The sequence below is a fragment of the Myxocyprinus asiaticus genome, chromosome 29 (assembly GCF_019703515.2).
Source record: "Myxocyprinus asiaticus isolate MX2 ecotype Aquarium Trade chromosome 29, UBuf_Myxa_2, whole genome shotgun sequence".
Classification (NCBI taxonomy): domain Eukaryota; kingdom Metazoa; phylum Chordata; class Actinopteri; order Cypriniformes; family Catostomidae; genus Myxocyprinus; species Myxocyprinus asiaticus.
Window position 1 is genome coordinate 5,358,595 of NC_059372.1, and position 17,067 is coordinate 5,375,661.

Sequence of the window (17,067 nt, forward strand, 5' to 3'; positions counted from 1 at the left end):
TCCTCAAGTTGGTCAGGAGGGGAGCACTCATAACAATATATGAACTATAGTCATATAGTATGAATTAACTCCTTATGAACCCAGTTGGGAAGGGAGTTTATTTATAATGACAGTGCTTGTGACTTTATGGTAAATTATAATGGCCTGCATTCAGACGGTTGTGTAAATGATGAGGAGCCCGTACTTAAAGGGAGCGGCATAAGTATATATATTTGGCCAATGAATAGCAAGTGCTCTAAACTGAGAGGACTTGTGTAGAAAGAGACGTTACGTCTATGTTGTAAAACCTTGCGAATGTGTTTTGAGAGGACCATCCTGCTGTAAAACATACCTCGCGGTGTAAAGACACACCATTCTTCCATGCCCATGAGGGGGCCATGCCTCTAGTTGAGTGTGATTTAACACCAATTGGGCAAGTGTTACCCTGCGACTCATAAGCCAGGGCAATTGCATCAACAATCCAGTGAGAGAGCCTTTGCTTGGAGACGGACATTCCTTTTGTGCATCCTCCATAGCATATAAAGAGCTGATCAAGGGGGCCTGGGTAGCTCAGTGGTAAAGACACTGGCTACCACCACTGGAGTTCGCTAGTTCGAATCCCAGGGCATGCTGAGTGACTCCAGCCAGGTCTCCTAAGCAACCAAATTGGCCCGGTTGCTAGGGAGGGTAGAGTCACATGGGGTAACCTCCTCGTGGTCGCTATAATTTGGTTTGTTCTCAGTGGGGCGCATGGTGAGTTGTGCGTGGATGCCGCGGTGGATGGCGTGAAGCTATGTCTCCGTGGCAACGCGCTCAACAAGCCACGTGATAAGATGCACGGATTGATGGTCTCAGACATGGAGGCAACTGGGATTCGTCCTCCGCCACCCGGATTGAGGTGAATCACTACGCGACCACGAGGACATAAAAGCACATTGGGAGAAAAAAAAAAGAAAAAAAAAAGAAAAGAAAAAAGAGCTGATCAGACAGTCTGAACTGGCAAGAACTCTCAACTTATGCATGTACTGCCTGTACAGGGCATAACAAATGCAATGATTGTTCCTCATCCAAATTAAATGGAGGAGGGAAGAAGGCCTGAAAGCTGTGCGCTTTGAAGGCCGTGGTTAGGAACTTAGGCACATAGCCTTTCCTGGGTTTGAGAGTGGCTCTTGAAAGACCGGGGCCCAACTCCTGACACGATTTGTCGACTGATAGTGCATGCAGGTCACCTACCCATTTTACTGAGGTCAGTGCCAGCAGTAGTGCTGTCTTAAAGGAGAGCATGCGCAAATCAACAGAGTCCAAAGGCTTGAAGGGGGGCCCTGCAAGTTAAATCCCAAATCGGGACTATAGCCGGCCGAGGTGGGTTTAATCGCCTTGCTCCCTTAAGGAACTTTATGATTAAATCATGCTTGCCTATAGAGGCGCCGGCTTCTGTGCATGATACGCAGAAAGAGTTGCCACATACACTTTAAGCATTGACGGGGTGAGTCCTGCGTCTAATCACTCTTGAAGAAATATTAGAATTTCATAAATGAGGCAGTTTACTGGGTCTTTCCCATGTAAGAGACACCAATCAGTGAACACCTTCCATTTTAGCGCATAGAGGCGTCTTGTGGATGGTGCTTTGGCCTGTAAAATGGTGTTCATGACTGAACGCGTCAGTTCAAGCACGTCTAGTGTGCCCCGTTCAGGGACCACACATGCAGGTTCCACAACTGTGGCTGTGGATGCAGGATTGTGCCTTGCACTTGAGAGAGGAGATGCCTCCTCAGCGGTATTTCCCATGGCGAGCTGTACAGCATCTCCATCATTTCTGGAAACCATGGCTGGCTGGGCCATTTTAGCGCAACTAATAGAATCATTTCCTTGTCCTCTCGGACTTTGCATATGACAGGCTGAATCAGGCATACCAGGGGAAACGCATATTTGGCCATTTGTGTGCCATTGCATCTGCTCCCAGCGGGGACAGTGGGCATTCTCCACTGAGGCAAATAGATCGATTTCTGCTTTGCCGAATATTTTCCAAATTCTCAAAACAGTTTAAAGGATGAAGTCTCCATTCGACTGGTATCACCCCTTGGCGTGACAGTAGGTCTGCACCGTAATTCAGGCGGCCTGGGACATATGTCGCTCTCAGGGAGAGGAGATGATGCTTGCTCCATAGGAGGCAGCGGCGTGTCAGTCTCAACAGTGGTGGTGAATGAATTCCGCCTTGGCGGTTTATATATGCCACAACTGTCATGTTGTCTGAGCGAACCAGGACATGACAGCTCGCTATTTCTGACTGAAAAGCCTTTAAGACTAGAAATACAGATGATAGCTCTAGGTGGTTGATGTGCCACACATTCTTTGTCTCGTCCAGGTGCCGAAAGTCAGACATCCATTGCACACCGCCCCCTAACCTGTGTTGGAACCATCCGTAGTCACCACTTTCTGCCTGACAACTTGCCCCAGCGCAATCCCTCGCTGGTAAAATGCAAGAGCTGTCCATGGTGCTAAAGCAGCTATACAGCGGCGGGATATAGTCATGTGCATGCACCCTTGGCACCAAGCAAGTTGTGGCACATGGTGCTTCAGCCAGCACTGCAGAGGTCTCATGTGTAAGAGACCTAATGGAATGACGGCTTTCTGAAACAGCTTCGGTGGAAGTGTTCTCCCCAGTTTGAACTGAGACAGACTCTATAGAATGGCCTGAACGAGCTCGCTCGTGAGGTGCGCGCACCCTCTCGTGGAGTCGAGGTGGACTCCCAAAAAGGAGATTTGTTGGCTGGGGGAGAGTGTGCTCTTCGCCCAGTTCACATTGTGGCCCAAGGTGTTTAGATGCTGAAGCAGTAAGTCTCTGTGCTGGCATAACAGAGCCTCTAATTGTGCCAGTAACAGCCAATCATCGAGGTAGTTCAAGATGCGTACGCCGCTCAGTCTCAAAGGGGTGAGAACCGCATCGATACACTTCGTGAATGTGCGAGGAGGCAGAGACAGTCTGAAGGGCAGGACTTTGAATTGATACGCTTTTCCCTCGAATACAAATCTCAAAAACATCCAGTGATGTCGTACAATTTGGACACGAAAGTATGCACCCTTCAGATCTATCGACGCAAACCAATTGTGTGGCCGTACATGTGATAAGGTCCGTTTCTAATAATCATTTTGAATGGGCGCTTTATGAGTGCGCAATTTAAATGTCTCAGATCCAGGATTGGCCGAAGTCCGCCATCTTTCTTTGGAACAAGAAAATAACGTCTGTAAAATCCTTTATGTGCTTGAAAATTTGGCATAATCTCTATTGCGTTTTTCACGATGAGATTATGTATTTCGGCTCGTAACACTGGCGCGTCTTCAGGTGAAACAGTGGAATACAGAACGGTGTTGAAACGGGGTGGCCGGCGTGCAAATTGGATCGTATAACCATGTTCGATTTTTTTTGCACCCATTCTGAAATACCCGTTAGGGCTCGCCACACATCCGTGTAATAGGACAATTTGGTTTGCTCACTGTATGATATAATGCGAAGCTCACTATAGGGAAGTGGTTGCGCATAATGTGTGTGCTTTGAAGAGGAAAAGGGCTCTTTTTTGAGAATGTGTGAGCATCTCGTGCATTTGCAAGGAGTGCTGTATTCTTTTTTGCATTTTATTGCATTTATTTGAGTGTAAGACACAGCAACAACATTTTGAACAATATTGTGAACAACAATATTCCTTTCCCGACAACAAGATGGGGAACAGTGTTTTGTGTCTCCAATCAAGCCTTTTTTGTAGCAGACCCGGAGGGAACTGTGGGCTCTGCTTTCCGCTTCAAAGGGTTGTGCCCATCAGGAGCACTTTTGCTGCGCATGATGATATGCAGGTGCTGGTGAGGCAGCAGGTATGGGGCTTTTAGTTGGGGGCTGGCTCGAAACAGAGCGAGGGCAAACTGGCTGTGATATACTCCACTTGTGCATAAAGTGTCCCATAGCATGTGACTGCTGCTGAGTCGCGATGTAATGCTCAGCAAACTTATTCACAGAGCCACCAAAGAGGCCAGCTGGAGACACTGGAGCATCCAAAAGAGTGGCTTTTTCCTTATCACTCATTTCTGAGAGGGTCATCCATATACAGGTGCATCTCAATAAATTAGAATGTCGTGGAAAAGTTCATTTATTTCAGTAATTCAACTCAAATTGTGAAACTCGTGTATTAAATAAATTCAATGCACACAGACTGAAGTAGTTTAAGTCTTTGGTTCTTTTAATTGTGATGATTTTGGCTCACATTTAACAAAAACCCACCAATTCACTATCTCAAAAAATTAGAATGTGGTGACATGCCGATCAGCTAATCAACTCAAAACACCTGCAAAGGTTTCCTGAGCCTTCAAAATGGTCTCTCAGTTTGGTTCACTAGGCTACACAATTATGGGGAAGACTGCTGATCTGACAGTTGTCCAGAAGACAATCACTGACACCCTTCACAAGGAGGGTAAGCCACAAACATTCATTGCCAAAGAAGCTGGCTGTTCACAGAGTGCTGTATCCAAGCATGTTAACAGAAAGTTGAGTGGAAGGAAAAAGTGTGGAAGAAAAAGATGCACAACCAACATAGAGAACCGCAGCCTTATGAGGATTGTCAAGCAAAATCGATTCAAGAATTTGGGTGAACTTCACAAGGAATGGACTGAGGCTGGGGTCAAGGCATCAAGAGCCACCACACACAGACATGTCAAGGAATTTGGCTACAATTGTCGTATTCCTCTTGTTAAGCCACTCCTGAACCACAGACAACGTCAGAGGCGTCTTACCTGGGCTAAGGAGAAGAAGAACTGGACTGTTGCCCAGTGGTCCAAAGTCCTCTTTTCAGATGAGAGCAAGTTTTGTATTTCATTTGGAAACCAAGGTCCTAGAGTCTGGAGGAAGGGTGGAGAAGCTCATAGCCCAAGTTGCTTGAAGTCCAGTGTTAAGTTTCCACAGTCTGTGATGATTTGGGGTGCAATGTCATCTGCTGGTGTTGGTCCATTGTGTTTTTTGAAAACCAAAGTCACTGCACCTGTTTACCAAGAAATTTTGGAGCACTTCATGCTTCCTTCTGCTGACCAGCTTTTTAAAGATGCTGGTTTCATTTTCCAGCAGGATTTGGCACCTGCCCACACTGCCAAAAGCACCAAAAGTTGGTTAAATGACCATGGTGTTGGTGTGCTTGACTGGCCAGCAAACTCACCAGACCTGAACCCTATAGAGAATCTATGGGGTATTGTCAAGAGGAAAATGAGAAACAAGAGACTAAAAAATGCAGATGAGCTGAAGGCCACTGTCAAAGAAACCTGGGCTTCCATATCACCTCAGCAGTGCCACAAACTGATCACCTCCATGCCATGCCGAATTGAGGCAGTAATTAAAGCAAAAGGAGCCCCTACCAAGTATTGAGTACATATACAGTAAATGAACATACTTTCCAGAAGGCCAACAATACACTAAAAATGTTTTTTTTATTGGTCTTATGATGTATTCTAATTTTTTGAGATAGTGAATTGGTGGGTTTTTGTTAAATGTGAGCCAAAATCATCACAATTAAAAGAACCAAAGACTTAAACTACTTCAGTCTGTGTGCACTGAATTTATTTAATACACGAGTTTCACAATTTGAGTTGAATTACTGAAATAAATGAACTTTTCCACGACATTCTAATTTATTGAGATGCACCTGTATGTCGATCCAGAACTGCCAGTGAGTTTTGTGGTATGCAGCACTAAGTCTGTAGCGGTGCGGAGCTCTATGTAGGTCTCTGGATCGAAGCCGTGCTCGTCCATTTGCCTGAGGAGCTTGGCTTGAAACACCTGGAGCACCGCCATTGTGTGGAGTGCTGATCCAGCTGGTCCTGCCGCTGAGTAAGCTTTTCCCGCCAGTGTGGACGTTTGTCGACACGGTTTGGAAGGATTTGTGGGGCGTGATTTCCACGCCCTGTTACTCGCTGGGCAGAGGTGTGCCGCTACCTCTTCCTCCACAGGGGGTAATTGGGCATAACTGTTTTCTTCCCCATGATCCACATTAAAGAGGATGCCGTCACTGCGCGAGTGCACCGAGAAGGGTGCGCGCCAGGACTTAGATAGCTCGTTATGAACTTCGGGGAAGAATGGGGAAGATTTGCGGGATGCTACCGTTTGACAGCGTCCAGACTGCAGGAACCATTCATCAAGGCGAGACTGTTCAGGTTCCTCTGGGGGAGACCACTAAAGGTGAAGCTCTTCGACTGCCCTTGTAAGGACACGGAGCATCTCCCTGTCAGTGGCGCATGCACGTTCCTCTCCTTTGCTGGAAGGAGGGGTGGCAGCATCCTCCACTGACCACTCGCCTGATGTAGCGAGAGACATGATTTCGTCATTATCATCCCCAGTATCAGAACCGCTGCACAAGACGAGGCCGCCCACTCTTTCAGAAGGTCGGAGCTCAACTTGCACATAGTGTATCAGGAAATATGTGCTTCGGAGAGATTGAGGGGCTCATGGTCCGTGTGCCACCACGAGGACCACCTCAAAGTCATCCTACTCGACCACGCGGCCGCACCGTGCCTCCTCGTGTGAATCCTCATGTATCACAGAAGAGTCAGGTGAGAGGGCGTGTGAGGCCGAATCGTTCCTCAAAACGAGGGCGATTCACGAGCCAAGCGTCTTGGGACTCATGCCCTCACAGTGAGGACAGTCTGTCTCCATGTGAGCTGTCTCTGCGCGGGCACGGCCCAGACAGTAAACGCAGCTCTCATGCTGATATGACGGCGGGATGTGCCTCTCGCCCAAGAAACACTTAAGGAACGGCATCTTTAAAAAGACGCAAACACGTAAGTGACTCTTTTAGATAATATTAATATATATTTATATCACACAATATACAATACACAATTGCTTTCTAATGATACACAAACCCTGCCGAAGCGCTGCAGGGAATAAGGATGCTGAGGCCCGTTCACCAACGAAGCGTCAATCGGAGAGGCGGTGTGATGTTCGCCGGAGCACTGCAGGGGAGCGGAAAGTCTCCCCTTCAATGGCAAAGGTAGAGGGCTTCTAGACAAGAGATGATCACTGTCTTGAAGAAATTCTGAGGAAATGGTGTTTGTGCACCTGTTTTAATAGTGGACAGTTTTGCGCCAAAACAGGCGGGGCTCAAACACCTCAGCCAATATTAGAATATTGGCGTTATTGTAGAGAGGCTTCAACTAGGTCATATAAGCAGGTATTCCCCATATCTGTTGCTACGCAATGTTGAGTGTACAGAGTCGTAAGGGAACTATAGTTTGCTAATACGAAATCTGTGGAGTGGTTAAAAAATGACTTCAACCTAAGTGTACGTAAACTTCTGACAACTGTGTTTGCCCGGACAACGAAATACCCGACCGGTAGAGAATGCACGGATGACGTAGGCTTGTTGCCAAAGAGATGCTGCCCTTCACAACTGTTGAAAAGCCATCTTTCAGAAAGTTGAAAAACACAATTTTAATTTCAAATTGTTTTTTTCCAGTTTCATTAGAATTTTTAGTTAATATAAATAAAAAAGAAAGTTCATAATTTGAAATCAACTGCCTTGCATTATTGTGTAGGCTACTGCTTAATGAAAATACCCCATAGTACCACTTAGCATCCAACCAGCAGTAATACCCGTGTTAGTCAGTTTGATCGTGAACACCGCACTGGTGAGAAAATTATATCGTGACAAGTCTAGTAACCGCCCAACACCCTGTTGCCAGTTTGTGGTTTGTCCCTCTTAGGACCACTATCGGTAGATACTCAACAATGCTGACCGGGAGCACACCACAAGCCTTGTCGTTCCAGAGATGCTCGACCCCGTCATCTGGCCATAACAATTTGGCCCTTGTCAAAGTCGCTCAGGTCTTTATTCCTTCCCATTTCTCCTGCATTCAACACGTTGACTATGAGAACTGATTGTTTGCTTACCATCTAATTTACCTAGACTTTGACATGTGGCCTTGTTAGGAGATGATCAGCGTTATTCACTTCACCTGTGAGTAGTCATAATGTTTTGTCTCATCAGTGTATAGCGATATAATAGGGTCAAATATAGACCTAAATGAACAATTTAAAATGGGTTTTGTTAATTTGTTTCCTTGCTCAAAACATTATTTTTCTATTTTATGGTTGACATTTCTGTGGAATTGCAAAAAATAAAAATGAAAACCGATCACTTCAAAAACGACAATAAATCGGAGAACTTTTTAATGCAACTTTTGAGTGATTTAGTCGTCTTTCTTGTAACAGATTCTGACATGACAGTCGATTGTCATAAATATTTAAAACATTACAGGAAAAAACATACCTGAAGAAATAAAATCATAATCTCTCTGATCTTCCTCTGCTGTGATTTCTTCATTTATCTCCTCCTGCTTCACTTCATTCTTCACTGGTGTCTGCAGCATCTGCTGTTCTCCAGCGTTACAGACAGAAGTCAGAGACTCTGTGGAGGTTTGATCATCATCTTCATTACTCTGTTGTTCCTCTTCTTTTATCTCCTCCAGTTTCACTTCAATCTTCACTGGTGTCTGCAGCATCTGCTGTTCTCCAGCGTTACAGACAGAAGTCAGAGACTCTGTGGAGGTTTGATCACCCTGATTACCATCAGTAGAACAGAGTAAAGTGAGCTGTGAGTCCTGTGTGTCTCTGGATCTCTGTTCAGAGAGTTTGTCCAGCAGTCGCTGTGGTGTGGACTGATCTCTGCCGCTCCACACTGAATCCTGACATTCTGTGGAGGTCCCATCAGTCACACACACTGAAGATTGACAGGAAACCTTTTCCAGCTCCTGACAAACACAACACAATCACATCTGTACCGTTCATCATATCACATCATTTGAAAGCTTACAATCTCAACTTTAAGGATGAAATGAATGTTTAACCTGTAACCTGTCCTCTCTCTCCATCAGCTTTGTCTTCAGTGACGTCACCTCTTTCTTCAGCTCTCTCATGATGAAAATATAAACACAAACAACACGAACAGCTCTGTAAAACAAAATAAATGTTTCTGAGATTATATAAATGTGTGCTTTGTGTTTGGTTTGATTTTCCTGACAGCAGTATCGGATATTAGCCTTTAACAAGTTTTATTCAACATATAATCGCCTTCATTGAAATAATTTACAATCAGTTGATGGATTTAAAGAATTCATACATCAGAAATTAAACATGATATTCTCAGATTTCTACTTATTTTTCCTGAAACTTAATATTTTAAAGCGTCCGTCACAAAGTGGGGAAAAACAACATGCACAGACAAAATATACAATTTTAAATGCATAACTTAAATAAAACACATAAAACATGTACCGCACTGAGTGCTCAAACTGTGAGTTCTTCTTGTGTTTCATGAAGGTTTGCAAAACAACTTCTGGTGATTTCCCGCCAACTACTGGACTGGAGTGTGGATGAGTTTAGGAAACCTTTCGGGTTTTATATACATCATAACATCGCTTTTTACAATAAATAAATAAATGTATCAATAAAATATCTTTATAATATGAATGGAAATATTTTACGTGCACATGCTACTGTTAAAACACTAGACAAATCTTCAGTTTATCAGATGGGTTTTAATAGTGATGGCAGACAAAATGTAATCACAGGCAAGACAAGTGAATGTACAAATAACCAAAACATTTAATTATTTATATAATTGTGAAATTGATATCAGAAATGTGTAGATCTATTTGTGATAACAGATAGATGTATTTATGGCAAGGGTTCTTGATCTTTATTGGCTTAGGACCAAAATAAGATATTTGTTGTGTTTACCTGAGACCCACACTTACAAAACCGTGCAATTTGCTGAATTTGTTATATCTATTAATGTATAAATTTTTTAATGATATGTGATTGAATTGTGATATAGACAGATTCTTATAGAAATTATTTTCTTCAAAGACTTTTAAACTCAATTTAACCCTTAAGCGCATACCTCGGGTCTTTAGAGATTTTTACACATCCTGTGAAGCATCAGTGTTGCTCTAGGGGGCTGCACACTTTTGCTTCACTATGATCAAGGACTGAGTCCATCAAAAGATTAAAGATCTCCTCCCAATATTATATCATGGGGGGTGCCAGTGGCTTGCAACATCCCTTTAATATCTATAAAAAAGCCCTGATCATCAACATTAGGTGCATAAATATTTTACAAAATAAGACTTTGCCCCTGAATTTCTGCTAAAACTATAATGACTCTTCCTAATTTATCTTTAATCTGTTTGTGACATTTGAATTGTAGATGCTTACTTATCAGTGTAATGACTCCCCTGCTCTTACTTGAGCCAGCACTAATGAAAAGATGTCCACCCCATATCTTCCCAGATTTTTCAGCTTCCTGCGGGGAAAGATGCATTTCTTGAAGAAAGACTATATCATATTTCTTACACTTAAGAAGAGAAATAACCTTCCTTCTTTTTATGGGGTACCCCAACCCATTCCGCGTGGAGAGAGACAATCCACTTATATTAACATTTGACATTTTGACATATGTGAAAAAATAGATTGTGTGTCAGAAACAAAATTATAAAGACCACATTCCAACATCAGTGCAACAATCAAACCCCAAACTTCCCCCAGAACCAAATAAACAGAAAAAGAAAACCAGCACTCAGTTTCCTCGGACTGTCAAATGAATGTTCAGTGAGCCGGCCCATTCTGCTGCTACATCAGTGCAACAAATGAACTAATCACTCCAAGAAATACTCCACAAAACAAACTCCAGCCAATAGGAGGCATAAGCACAAAGAACGTGCAGATTTATCCATAAAACAGTCCCGAAGGAGTGTTACACCACAAAACGATCTCCAGCCGCTAGGCGGAACCAGCACAAAAAGAAACAAAAAAGGTGCTGTTTCCTCGAACAGTCAAGTGAATGCTCAGTGAGTCGGTCCTATCGGCTGCAATGTGAGTACCACAAAATAACGTACTCACTCCATTGACTTTATGAAGGACATCGCTTGTTGGGGACATGTGAATGTTTTACGGCCATCCTTAGCATCTATTCTCAATTTGGCCGAGAACATCAGTGCAAAAGCGAACTTCCACTGATGCAACAGTTTCTTGCATTCTTTCAATCACGTTTATTGGATGATTTCAGAAATTTGGCCAAAATTGATCGGGTCCTGTTTCCCTCAGTGGATCGCCGAGCTGGAACCCTGTGAGCTCGCTTGATTTCCAGTTTATGGCCTGTTATGTCAAGCAGATTCGGAAAGAGCCCGTCCAGGAATTTCACCATATCCTGACCCTCTTCAGCTTCAGGAATTATGACGATTCGGATGTTATTCGACCGGCTACGGTTCTCCATGTCCTCCAATTTCTCCCAGACACGCTCCAAATCCACCTTGGTTGCTAGCGGAGTAGCAGCTAATTCCCTCTCCGATGACTCCAGATAATCAATCCGTTTCTCGACATCCCCCACTCTTGTAACCACCTCAGAAAACTTCATCTCCATGGCAGTGATCGATCGACGTATTACAGCAAGATCTTCCAAGTCAGCAACGACCTTCATCAGAATTGCCAACATGTTCAACATTTCTCGCAGAATTTCCCTAATTTCTCCGACCAAATCGGCTCCCGGGCTCAGAGCCTTCTCAAGGGTATCATCTTGAGTACATAAGTGTCTTATAATGTCTCCAGAGCCCGAGGTTTTTGAATTCTTTGACATATTGTCCTCCTAGAACAGTTATGGAACAGAGTGTATTGAATATCTCCTGTTTATGTCATTAATTGTGTTAAAACTAGCAAAGTGTGCAGAGTGTCCCGAACCTCGCATGGCGTCACGTGACTCCCCCAATTTTGACAATATTAAATAAAGTATGAAAACATTCTGTACTATTTATCACACTAGTGTACTTTAATGTTTAACCAGGAAGTTTGTTTTTAAATGCTTTTAATTTCTACAAAATGGCACAAAGTCACACTTGTGGTGTTCCCAGTCAAAAATGACCAGCCATTGAAAATGAATGGGGGAGATCAAAAATAAGAGAAACATTTAGTGTTCAGGAGCATGTTCATCATGTTCATGTGTGCTTGCAAACATAAAGGCCTCAGACTTGTGATTGTGGCAGTCATGGAATTAACCCACAATAAAAAACAAAACAAAAAAACATATCATTTCTGTGCACAAAGATGTTTTAAATTAAAAAGAAATACACAATACTTGGAGAAAAGCTTCAGTTTGCTTTTTTGTAACATTAACATAGCCCAATTCTATAAAATCATTGTTTAGCTTACTTTTAAAAAAATGGCGGCAAAATTCCCTGTATTAAATTAAATAAATTACCAAATGAATAAAGCATTCAATTAAAAAAATGCCTTACCAAACGAAAAAATAATATTGTTAGGCCTATATAATTGCCTTTTTTTAACACAAACATAAATTAGCCTTACCCTGTTCTGTAGATAAAAAAAGTCAGCTGAATGACTATATTCAAGACTATAAACTATCAGAACTATTTGTCCAATGAAAACTATTTTAAAAAACTAGCTTTTGAATATTTTAAAACTTTAAAATATTTTAAATCTAACCTTCTTTAACATGGATCACATTTGCTGAGCTTCTTCAGAAAATGTAAATTGCATTATGACACTAAAATTAATTTTAGATGAAAATCAAGTTCAGGTGGTCGTTAAAAGTTGCTGGACAAATATGCAAGAAATAATGCAGTTGTGATGGCAATGCTTTAGATTAGATGATTGTTAAAAATAGCCTATTGAATATCAGGAATGTATCATATATGTAAACCCTGATATTACACCGCATCAGTTTTACTTTAATAGCTGTGCACACCGCATATACACATCGATAGATGATCCTTATACTAAGACCGAAAGTTTCCCCCACTACTTGGTGCAGATTGCCAGCTTGAGCAGGGCCATGACGATTCGCTTTCGGGTCGAAACTGGTGGCAACCTGTGATAGGCGCAACATCAGGACCAATATTACAGTCCTATCAGGAGGGCAACTGTTCACTTTTGATTGCAATTCCTCGTCTTCTGATTGCATTTATTTGTGAAATTAAAATTACAGTAAGCTGGCTAATTTCAATGAATTGTCTGAATACTCTCCTCATTTTACAAAGACTCCAGGGGCAAAAAAATTAGGGACATCTGGGAGGCAAAAGGTACACAATTAGCAATATACATACATTTCTGTATGGAAACGGCTTAAGGGCAGATTTCTTTTGCGATAAACCAAAACGTATGCGTCAAAGTGTTTTTTTTTAAGCATGACGTCATCACGCACACAGTTTTTATCGATAGAAGTCCATTTGAATGGAAACAAGCAGAAGACGGAAAATTTCACAAACATTTGTTTACGCATTTTCACTTTGTCGATAACAAAACAGCGTGAAAAGTGGTTGGAAACTAGGTCATATTCACGTGTTGCACAAACAAATGGATCGGCTTCTTTCAGCTCGTTGTTGCAAACTCATTTTTATTGTTACATTTCTAGAGACATGTTCATAGCCTTTGAAATTGCCTTGTATCCTTCCCCAGATTTGTGCTTCTCCACAATTATATCCCACACTGTTTTGAATGCTATTTTGTCTTCATGTTTGTTTGTTCAAAGGAATATCCATCCATACAGTTTGATCTTATAGAGAGGGAAGGTATTTATACTCATGAAGTATCTGAAAACAACTGGACATTGTTTTTATATGTTACGATATACAATACTGTGTATCAGGTAGGGAAAAATGTATTTTAATTATCTGTGTCTTTTCGTTATCTGCTATCTATCTTTCCTAAATTCGGGGTGCCCCTGTCTGAGTGAAGACATCAAGAGAGACGAGTTTTCTCATAAGTCCGCACACTATCACTTGAGCGCCATCCTCATGGATGTTTCCGATGTCTCAAGGATATCCTTACATTCTAATCATAATACCACACTCTATGTGACATCTAGCCACTGCTAGATTCTTAAAAAAGACTCTAAGTGAGGACTAGAACAGAAGCGTGGACTGTCAGAACCACTCCTGCCAGCTCTCCTTACGGAGTACGGGGTGTAACCACTCCCGCTCACTCTCCTTACAGAGCGCGGGGTGTCTTAGGCCTCTTTTTATTCAGGGCGTTAACAGCATCTCACTCAATCTGTCCACCAGACAATCCCTAACAAAATAATAAAATCTACCTACCTTATTTTTGTTGGTTGATCAAGTTTACACCGATAAAGTTGCAACTCACATATAAATTTGTTCCCCAGACATACTTAAACACATAGGAAAATGAAAAACAAAACAAATTATCAAGTTTTCTTTTTCCATTTAGATATCAAGACTTTACAGTGTTTAATTTAAGATTGTTCAAAATGTTATTCTCAAAATCTCCAAAGTAAAGATCAATTTCCTCTTAAAACAAAAATACTTTAATTTTTGGTACTTAAAAATCACTTCTTTTAACATAACCCCTGTTCCTGAATTGAAGCTTTTCTTATTTCCTTTATTTTCTCAGGCTTCATCTAAAACCTCATAAAAATGGAAATATGGAAACACATAAAAACTTAAATTCTTCTGGAATTTTACCAAACATCATTTCCATAATAAAGGGAAAAATTATCATAATGAGTGTAACATAAACATCAAGGCAACATATAATGATAACACTCTGGATCTCATAAACTGGACCAGACAGAACATAAAACAGACACATTTGACATTTTCACATTTAAGGTTTGCTTTTCATACTCAAGCTACAAAATAGAATTTGGTTTTGGAAACATTTTTCTTATTACTCAGTTTCACCTTTTTTATTATTACTAATTTCTCTCCCATTTCTTTGAGATTTTATCAATCAATTCTCTACACAGTGGATTTCTAGATTTTAGTATATTCACTGGAGTGTTTGCCATGATTATACCTTATCGTAATGTAACAACACTTATCTTCAATACAACCTTGGTTTAAAATCCAGTTGCTTAGTTGACTTTAGTTTAAAGTGATACACTGGACTCAAAGCTTTATTATTTGTCCAGGTAATGTGATTTCCCAAATGAAATTCAATCACTTTAAAGTTCTTTATAATTTCAATATTCTTCTCACTGTGATATGAACTTTAACTCTAAGCACCGTTATACCACTTGAATGTATAAATTCCCTGTATGAAGTCAAAAAAACTTCTATGCTACAGTCTGGTTTGGGATTTATATCTGGCACACGTCCAATAATAACAACAGCTGCTCTTTCTCAGTTTGGTTAAACTTGTACTTATATCACGCTTCCTTCATGACATGAAAAGAACAGCCCAAGGCTAAATTTTGTCCAGCCAGCTAAAAGTTAACTTTTTGCTTCCCTGCACATTTAGTTTTATGGGATATAGCTGTGTTGTCTAAGCATTTGTATTATTTCATTTACCCTTCCATATTCTTTAAAATTGGTACTAACTCCACTATCATACAACCAGGATATCTTTTACATGCCCTCCCTGCCTCTAATGGTTGGATTTCTTCTACTTCATATATTGATGGAAAGTCGAGAATAGGCCTAAATAGATTTTTGTTTCTGTAAATTACATATTTACTCCTCATTAGTTACGCAGCAAAGGTTGAGTCTCTCTATCTGGATCACAAATTCTACAATTTGAAGGATGACCAAACAACCTACTAAGCTAATATCTCAGAACGATTTCAGTTTTCTCTGTATTTACAAAGAAAATACCTTTCCAAATTTTCACAAGAGACAGGATTTCATTCCCAACATTCATTCAACATATAAAAGACAAACATTCTTTATTAGACAACATTTACTCCATCCCTTGTGTCTTTTTATGATAGGGCTCATGAAACAAATGCTGTGTGTTCCTTATTATTTTCTAAGGAATCATCATACATTTCAGTCCCTCTACTTGGCTCATGAACTCATTCACACTTATACAAACAATCGCTCTTCACAGTCACTTCACACACACTTTCAGACACAGATAAAAACACTCTCACAAGCTCAGTCGAGTCAAAGATTTCTCGGAGGAACAAAGTTCTGATTCCAAAAATAGACTTTAATTACAGAGTAACAAAGCAGAGATGGTCCATGGAGCATCTAAACATGCATTTTTATACATTTTCTGTTCTCCTTATCTCTTTGGGAAATGTCCTCTTCAACCAATAAAATCATCTTATTTCTCCTTAGGTTCATCATCACCATCTCCCTTCTAGCTGGTCATCTGACCCAACTTGCTTCAATGGTGGCAAAAGCATGACTATTTAATTTTATATGCATTAAAAAAAAACTGTAATCACTTCATATGGTTACATACTTTATATTGATAAAACTTTCTGTATTAATTTGATTAGTATATTAAATGATTTCCATTATTACACTCGTTGGTTACACACAACATTCCTGTAAGATGGAGAAATGTGTGCACACCCACATACATATGTTTCATCTAATTTCTAGTACTTATTAATGCACATATATCATCTGCCTCTTTCGGACACCAGGCAGTGCCTGACTCTGCTCTTATTAAAACATTAAATCATCCTTTTAGTATCAACACACCCACATCTCCTTCTAGGTCATTCACAGAAAGGGTCATACAGAGAGATACAGAGAGAGGATGTAATTCTCCATTGATTTGCACTTTGATTATTAAACTTAGTAAATTATAATTAAATCAATAAATGAATGATTAAATATCTAACATATAACATGCCTTTTTATATGCAATGATCATTTTTAGATCATTGCATACTGCATACATATTAATTAAATGTTTAAAAATGGATTAACTGAATGATTAAATAAAAATAATCCATATAACTGAGTCAGGTTTTTAAGCCTCCTTGCTCACACACAAGTTTTCAGTTCTGCCCACAAATTTTCTATCGGATTGATGTCAGGGATTTGTGATGACCACTCCAATACCTTCACTTTGTTGTCCTTAAGGTATTTTCCCATAAGCCATTTGGAGGTTTGCTTGGGGTCATTGTCCATTTGCAAGACCCATTTGCGACCGAGCTTTAACTTCCTGGCTGATGTTTTAAGATGTTGCTTCAATATATCCACATAATTTTCCTTCCTGATGATGCCATCTATTTTGTGAAGTGCACCAGTCCCTCCTTCAGCAAAGCACCCCCACAACATGATGCTGTC

The 17,067-nt window shown here is 40.9% G+C and overlaps 1 protein-coding gene across 2 annotated transcripts in view; it reads right to left on the reverse strand.

Moving 5' to 3' along the window:
- LOC127420307 (gastrula zinc finger protein XlCGF26.1-like) overlaps positions 1–17,067 on the reverse strand; it is a 60,745-nt gene that overhangs the window by 15,015 nt on the left and 28,663 nt on the right. Inside the window, exon 2 of one of the 2 annotated variants that reach the window (XM_051662499.1) lies at positions 8,280–8,760. The exons of the other annotated variant lie outside the window; for it this stretch is intronic. Coding sequence (XP_051518459.1) covers positions 8,280–8,760 — 481 coding nt within the window. The remainder of the gene's footprint in view (positions 1–8,279; positions 8,761–17,067) is intronic. 2 annotated transcript variants of the gene reach the window in all.